Here is an 8,598-nt window from a genome sequence, read left to right as displayed (position 1 = left end):
AAAGTACAGCCGGAATGCTCCTTGGAAGTAGAATGGCCAGACTTCATCTCATCTACTTCAGTCATGTTGTCAGAAGGGCCCATTCCCTGGAGAAGGGTATCATGCTGTGTAAAGTGGAGGATCAAGGAAAAAAGGAAAGGCCCTCAAAGAGATGGATTGACACAGTGGTTGCAATGATGAGTTCAGGTATAGGAAGGATGGTGAGGCTGATGTGGGACTGGGCAGTGTTTCTTTCTGTTGTACACAGGGTCGCTGTGAGTCAGAGCCAACTCGATGGCACCTAACAACAACAACACTGCCACATAAATGTTAAATAATCAGTCATCAGCTCTGTAGATAGCATGAAAGAGAGAGGCAGATAGATGCTACCTGTAGCAGAGAGGAAAGGTCTGTGAATAAGAAGCTGGAGAAGCGCAGTCAGTCATTCTGAGTGATGAAAAGGAGGTGCCGGTTTATTGGACCAGTGTAGAGTGGCCCTCTGCTCTCTGCGCAGAGCTAGGGAAGGAACAGAAGAAAGAGGATGCCTGTTTCCTCATCATTCTGGGCATTCCAAAGTGAAATTTCCTTTGCCTGAACATGATTTTTGAATATCCCAGAATAAGCAAAAATTAAAAAAAGATAAACAAAAAAATGGTAATACCATCCTATATCAGCAAAACACCAGTCTCCTGAATCCTGGCTTTCCAGCCAGTAACTGGCTTCAATGCAAACAAGACTGGCAAGATACTCCTGGTCAATTAGTGGCTAAGACACTTGCCTGCTAACCAGACGGCTGGTGGTTCAAACCCACCAGCCACTCCTCGGAAGGAAGGTTGGGCAATCCTACTTCCGTAGTGATACTGCCTCGGAAACCCAAGGAGGGGTCGCTATGAGTCGGGTTTGACTCAACGGCACATAACAACAACAACAACAACAAGGGTACTACAGTTAGTCCCTCAGTATCCACTGGGGGTTGCTCCCAGGACCCCCATGGGTACCAAAATCCGAGGATGCTCAAGTTCCTCATACAAAATGGGGGAGTATTTGCATATAACCTATGCACATCCGCCTGTCTACTCTAAATCATTTCTAAATTACTTATTTGTTATCTACACAATGCAAATAGCCCTTTACCTCTGCTTGCTCTTAGCCTTTGAGGGATTGCTTTGACCACTTAACTGCTCCTCCCGCCCTCACTCCAATACTTTCCAACCATTGTTGGTTGCATCCCTAGGTGCAGAAAAAGTGGATACGAAGATCCAGCTGTACTGCTCATACGAAGGATTCATAAGAGGAAAAAAGTAAAAAGCCCATGGACACACAGACATGCAAATATAAGCAATGTAAAAACTTGAGATAGGGAATGCTGAGTGATGATTTCAGCATACTATATACATCTTGGGAGGTCTGGTGGCGTAGTGCCTAAGGCACTTGACTGCTAACCAGAAGCCTGGTGGTTCAAACCCACCAGCCACTCCACGAAAGGAAGGTTGGGCAATCTCCTTCCGTAGTGATACTGCCTTGGAAATCCAAGGAGGGGTCGTTATGAGTTGGGGCGACTCGATGGCACATAACAACAACATATACATCTTAGCATCATGGAAGTGCGTTCTTTAAACACATGCCAGAGAGTTCACACTCCAGGCACTGGGCAGTGACTTAACTCATTCTTTGCCACCTACACAGACAGGCCTGTCAACCAAGAGGATAGCATCCCATATTGCAACACATATTATTATTGCACTGTTGTTTAAACCCATCCTGCATATGTCAAGACAGATAAGAGCTATGGATACAGGAATCTAAACCAGCCAGCCAGCCACTCCTCGGAAGGAAGGTTGGGCAATCTACTTCCGTAGTGATACTGCCTCGGAAACCCAAGGAGCAATCCCTATGAGTTGGGGCCAACTCGACGGCACATTACAACAACAACAAAAAACATACATTATCTGGGAGCTCTGGTAGCGTAGTGCCTAAGGCACTGAACTGCTAACTAGAGGACTGCCAGTTCAAACCCACCAGCCACTCCTTGGAAGGAAGATGGGGCAATCTACTTCCGTAGTGATACTGCCTTGGAAACCCAAAGAGCGGTCGCTATGAGTCGGGTCCGACTCCACGACACACAACAACAACAACAAACCAGCCACCTGGAATCTTTATTTAAGTCCCCAAAGGATATAACTTCCTGAAATACCAAACCTTCAAGTCCCTGGTATGGAAGGCGGTTAAGTCTGATGATAACGCAGTCCAAAAGAGCCCAGGAGTTCGCAGGGCTCTGAGGGCCCTCCACAGCCACAGTGCTCGGCCTGGTGTCCCTGCAGAGGTAACTAGGCCCCGGCTGCGCCCAAGAAACAGGCCCCAGCCCTGCCCTCGCTCTCCACCCCACCCCACCCCATCTCTGGCAGCCCGAGCCTTCGGACATGCCGCTGGGGTGGACCCCGGACGCCCAAGCAGAGGTTACTCACTGCAGGTTTCGCACGACCATGTCCCACCAGGCCGCCACGCAGCCGGGGTCAGAGGGTTGGGGTGCCACCGCAGCCTCGCACACCTGCGCGCCCATCCCGCGCAGTCTCCACACCGCAGCAGCTGGAGGCGCCGCAAGAGCTGCCACCTGGAGCCCCCGACCGCGCCCCGCCCCTGCGGCGCCCCGCCCACTGTCTTCCTCGCAGAGGAGTGGCCGACACCGGAAGGCAGGTGCGGTGGGTGTCACAGGCTCGGCCGCGAGAGGGACACGTTGTCCTGAGAGTGGGCTTTGGCCTTGAGGTTCAGACTGCTGAAGGCTTCCTCGCTCCAGAAGCGAACGACGGCCTCGGGTAGGAGAACGTGGAAGAGAAGCCTGCTGCCCAGCCGATGGAACCAGGTGGCCTCCCTTATGCGTGGTGCTCGTGTGTTAGGCGCTGGGGAGAAAGGGGGAGCCTTTAGAGAGGGTCACGCACATCCCCCAACCCTTGATTTCTACCCTGAGCCTTTTCTTCACACTCTCGTTTCCTCTTAAGACATCTCTTAGAATAGTGTTTACCAAACGCGGCCTAACCAGTATGTGGGATATTCTTGATGAGGAATATATAAACCTTCCTCTCCCTTGAGCTTCCACTTTTTTGCCCCTTTCATATTTTTTTTCCTGAGCTTTAACTATCCCCAGTTCCTCTCCCACTTCACACACACACACACTCACACACACACACCCTTGTCATCATTACTGTATCAAGAATTTCTCTGGTTCTCTTTGGTTGCATAATGGTTTATCTGTCCACAAGGTTGTGTAGTATACAATTAACCCATGTACCCTAGATTAAAATCTTTTAGGCAGTTTATTTACTTAGCAGCATGTGACAGAACCCCACCATTGCATCAAGGAGTTCATGCCTTGAAATGTTTGGCACCTGGTGTAGATGTACATAGTACAGTTGTTTCCTAGGAGACATGCACTATCTGTCTACTAGAGCTTCTTCAGGAAAGCCACAGGCAGAAATGTAAGGGCAAGGAAGGAAAAAAGAGAATGGGGTTTTTTTGGAGATGAAATTTGATGCCAGCATCAAGACAACCTCTACAGAAGGAAAGGGTAGACTTTCGTGGTACCTGTACTGTTTGGAAGGAGCCCTGGTGGTTCAGTGGTTAAATGCTTTGCTGCTAACCCAAAGGTTGATGGTTCAAATCCACCAGCCACTCCATGGGAGAAAGATGTGGCAGTCTGCTTTCATAAAGATTATAGCCTTGGAAACCCTACAGGGTCAACAGCAGTGGGTTCGGTACTTTTTGGACTTTGTCACCTGTGCAGAGGGCACAGCAGTGGATTGTCAGCCCCCAGAAAATGCATAGGGACATGCATTTGCTTGGGGACAGTCAATCAGTCTGGAGGAAAACACCCACACCTTTCAAGAAAGGGTAGCTCTTTGTGAGGACTAGGGGCATTTCGTATAACTGGTCAGATGAGGGAGGGCTTTGTTCATTGCTTCTTGCAGTGGCTCTTGGAATGTCAATTTTCTGATCACATTAAGATAGGGAGAAAAAGAATCAGACTAGGAAGTATCAATGGGATCTAAACCTTACTGGTGAGCCAGCTACAGGTGGGTTTTCATGGGACCACACCCAGCACAATGAAGAAGGTTAAAGTCCAGCTCAAGCATATGTCAGATTCCACCCCTGGAGTTTTCCATGATGTTGGTCTGGAATCTCATAGAACCTGCTCAGTAGAAGGTCTGGAGGAGACCCTGGAGCTATGCCATGTGGAGATGGACAAATCAGAGATGCGGAGCAGAGCTAGGAAGAGAGCTGCAGCTGCAGTTGGCTCCAGAATCTATTTCCATTCACTTATTCAGGTGAGAGGCATAGCCACTGGTTGGGGAAAATTGAAAGCCCAACGTGTACAGGGATGTTTGAAATGCTTAGCAAAGTCTTTGAGATTGAAAACCACTATTAAACCTCCCCACCAATTTTTTTTTTTTTTTTAAGACTGTATAAACTGAAGCCCTAGGAGAGGCTTTTCTCACCATAAATAGTCCTTTTTGGATGGCACCTCCTGGAGATCCAGAAAGTGCAGTCCCTGATTTGATAGAATCTTAAGATCAACACATTCATTCCTTCATTCATCACCTGCTTACTGAGTGGGAGCCCCTGAGTAGTGCAGAGAGTTCACATGCTCACTGGGCTGCTAACAGAAGGTTGGAGGTTCATTTCTACCCAAAGAAGACTTAGAAGAAAGGCCTAGCAATCTACTTCTGGAAAATGAGCCATTGAAAACCCTATGGAGAACAATCCTCCTGTGATACACAAGGAGTCACATGTTGTTGTTAGGTGCCGTTGACCCAACGTACAACAGAATGAAACACTGCCCGGTTGCACACCATCCTCACAATCCTTGCTGTACTTGCAGCCACTGTGTCAGTCCATCTCGTTGAAGGTCTCCCCCTTTCTCGTTGACCCTCCACTTTACCAAGCATGATATCCTTCTCCAGAGAATGGTCCCTTCTGACAGCATGACCAAAGGAGGTGAGATGAAGTCTGGCCATTCTCACTTCCAAGAAGCATTCTTTCTGGCTACACTTCTTCAGGACAGATTTGTTTATTCTTCTGACAAACCAAAAAAAAAAAAAAAAAACCAAAATCACTGCCATCAAGTCAGATCCAACTCATAGAAACTCCTCCTTGGGTTTCTGTTCTGGCTACCTAGTGCCACTCTGATGAGAACTATACCACAAACAGAAAGGCCTTAACAAACAGGAGTTTATTCTCTTACAGTTCGGGAGGCTAAAAGTCTGAGTTCAAAGTGCCAGGCTCTAGGGGCTGGGTGAAAGCCCCTGGACCTTGGGCTTCAGCTCTGCCTCTTGCTCCTGGCCCACTGAAGCTAGAAGCTTCTCTTCATTCAGGCAGCTACGGGCTGCTGAGGCTAACAAGCCCAAGGTCGAGAAATAAAATGGCACAGTCCCAATGTTACCAAACCACACGGCAGGCCATTCATTCTAGTCCATTGTAAGTCCCAAGGTCAGCAGAGCATGGCAGGCTGCTGAACAATGACACAGCTACATGCAGGGTCCAAGCATGCCATAAGCTAGAGACCATTCCCCAAGGCTTCTGCTTATATACAGGAAGCAGACCACATCCCTAAAGCAACTACTCAGCTGCTCATAGTAGATTCCACCATGGAGTTGATTACCAGTCTCATGATGGGGAATAGTACATCCAGCTGCCCAGCCACTCAACCAGGCCCAACCAAGTTGACACAAAACATAACCAGACAGTTTCCAAGGCAGTATCTCTACGGAAGTAGATGGTACCTTCAGTATTCTCTGCCAATACCATAATTCAAAAGCTTCAACTATTCTTCAGTCTTCCTTATTCATTGTCCAGCTTTCACATGCATATGAACAAAAAACAAACAACCAAACTCACAGCTGTTGAATCAGATCCGACTTACAGCGACCCCTGCTTGGGTTTCCGAGGCAGTATCACTACAGAAGTAGATTGCCCAATCTTCCTTCTGAGGAGTCGCTGGTGGGTTTGAACTGCCAGCCTTCTGGTTAGCAGTCAATGCCTTAGACACTACACAACCAGAGCTCCCTAAGAATCTCTAGGAAGGGGGTAAGTTGTTGTTACTTGTCATTAAGTTAGCGCCAACTCATGATACCTTTATATATGACAAGATTGTTGCTTGATCTTGCACCATCTTCATGATTTTGCTATGTTTGAATCCATTATTTTGGCTATTACGTCAATCTATCTCATTGAGGGTTTTCACTGACCCTCTATTTTATGAACCATTATGCTGTTTTCTAGCAATTGTTCTTTCCTGGTGACATATCCAAAGTAAGCAAGCCAAAGTCTCACCATCCTCGCTTCTAAGAAGCACTCAATAGAATTTCTTCCAAGACGATGTGTTCGTTCTTCCAGCAGTCCATGATATATTCAGTATTCTTCACCATCACCACAGTTCAAATGTAGGAACAGGTATAGAATGCTGTGTCTTGCTAGTTCATTATCTCCTCTTGTTCCTCCAAACATTTCACTTGCAATATTCCCTATCTTGAAGTACAGCATCATAACAAATGAAGTTTCTCAAACCAGAAACTTCTGTTTTCCCTTAAGCTCAGAATTCCCTCTAAATAAAACTAAGATATGTCTTGATGTAATATTTATTCAACAAACATTTACTGAGAGCATTTTATGTTGTTTCTGGCCTTGGAAGTTTACACTCTAATTACGAGGACAAAACCAACAAGTATGAAAAGCTAAATAGCAACCTGAGAAATATCACCAGATAATAAATGATCATGTGCCAGATGAGTAGTACAGATAATATGTATGGCTGTAGAGACATCTTTGTGGGCTGCAGAGGTCAGACAAGGAGCTCAGGAAGATACTACATTGCTTGGAAACAACCTTGGAGGTAGAAGATAATTTGCCTGTCCAAAGAGATGCATCAAATGTTGAAACTGGAAGGAACATCAGCAGTCATTTACCGATAATCAAATTTTGCATAGAGGAAACTGAGACCCAGAGAGACAGGCCAAGTGATGAATGTTGAGCTGCATTCCTTCAGTGTTTATTGAGCAGCCACTGGATATCAGGCACAGCATGCCCTGCACTTATTCAAAAGAACAAACAAGATGAGACTAATTATCAAAGAGCACCTGGTACTTGGCAAGCAATTAAACCTATGTCAAAGTATCCTCAGGGGCAGTGCTACGATGGGAAGGTGGTGGGACCACCTGGTAGTTATGAACTGGGTTACTAGTCCTTGAAAAGAGCAGAATTAAAATAGTTAATCATAGGTTAGGTGGGCACTAATTATTTCTGCTTCATGAGTAATCAGGGCGGAAGAATTTACCACCACCTACGGGGTCCAGGAGTCTTAGCAGATATCCAGGTGAGAGATTCTGAAGCAATCTTTACAGGGTCCATTTGACTGAAGGTGACAGAAGGCTAAGATACTGTGATTGGTTTTAGGACAAAATAAATAGGAAGACAAGATTTCTTTATTTTACTTGAGTTATTGAAAAATTTCCTTCTAATAAATTCAGATTAAGAGTACTTTCATGGTCCACAGCACAGCCTTAGAGTAAATAATGACATGAAGTTTTCACTCAAGAGGAAGTCAAAGAGGAAAAGCTAAAGATTAGGTGAGGATATATATAAATATCCTACTCAAAATGAAAGCATGTGCAGGGAGAAATGGTAAGGACAGGAAAAAGCCACAACCATACATAAAACAAACAGAGACTGGCTTTTTAGTCCCAAGAGACTGTTGTTGTTGTTGTTGTTGTTGTTGTTATGTGCCGTCAAGTCAAACCCGACTCATAGCAACCCCTCCTTGGGTTTCCGAGGCAGTATCACTACAGAAGTAGGATTGCCCAACCTTCCTTCCGAGGAGTGGCTGGTGGGTTTGAACCGCCAGCCGTCTGGTTAGCAGGCAAGTGTCTTAGCCACTATGCTACCAGAGCTCCCCTTTAGTCCCAAGAGACTAAGGGTTTCCAATTCTGGGGTTTTCTGGTTGCCTGGCATCAGTTTGAATTAATCTATTACTCACTGTTTACTGAATCTCAAAAGATGTTCCTGAAAGTAACCTCATTTCCTTGGCTCCCCTGTTCATGCCCTAAGCGTATATATGCTCCCAGCACAAGCTGAAATTAATGTGTGTTTTCATCATTGACTTTAGTTTTAAAACCAGCAGAAAGAGACCCAAAGGACTTGGACAGGTGTGTGAGCTGGACTGCTTGCTGGAATGATGTCAGGTATCCTGAGGTAGGTCTTCATTATCCTCACCTCACTTGGCTTTGCATGCTTGGAATGACCTATCCCAAGAGAGGAGTTTTAAAATAATAATATGTCATGTGAAATGAGATCACAGATATGAAAGCGCTTCTTTGAAGTTAAAAATAAAATTCACCCTACCAATGCACAGTCTTGATATTATTTATTAATGAATGTATGTGATACTATCTTTGTCAGGTTCCTAGGCATATTTGAACATGTTCATTTAAAAAGACAATCATTGGCACTCTGGCTTATTAACCAACATGGAAGTTTAATTACTAATAAATACTAATGCATATACAAATATATGTAGGAGTCCATGTAGCCACTCTCTTCTAATCTTCCACCACCTACCAAAAGGAATTAAAA

At 45.6% G+C, this 8,598-nt stretch overlaps 1 protein-coding gene across 1 annotated transcript in view; it reads right to left on the bottom strand.

Moving 5' to 3' along the window:
- Window positions 1-2,539, bottom strand: part of ABHD12B (abhydrolase domain containing 12B) — a 52,255-nt gene extending 49,716 nt beyond the window's left edge. The window contains exon 1 of the mRNA XM_007943697.1: window positions 2,445-2,539. Within this exon, the coding sequence (XP_007941888.1) occupies window positions 2,445-2,539 (95 nt within the window). The remainder of the gene's footprint in view (window positions 1-2,444) is intronic.
- Window positions 2,540-8,598: the final 6,059 nt, after the last annotated feature.

Source organism: Orycteropus afer, unplaced genomic scaffold (genome assembly GCF_000298275.1).
Source record: "Orycteropus afer afer isolate SDZICR_OR568_19922 unplaced genomic scaffold, OryAfe1.0 scaffold00111, whole genome shotgun sequence".
Classification (NCBI taxonomy): domain Eukaryota; kingdom Metazoa; phylum Chordata; class Mammalia; order Tubulidentata; family Orycteropodidae; genus Orycteropus; species Orycteropus afer.
The sequence above is the reverse complement of the archived record's forward strand: the minus strand, read 5'-3'. Positions and strand labels throughout refer to the sequence as shown.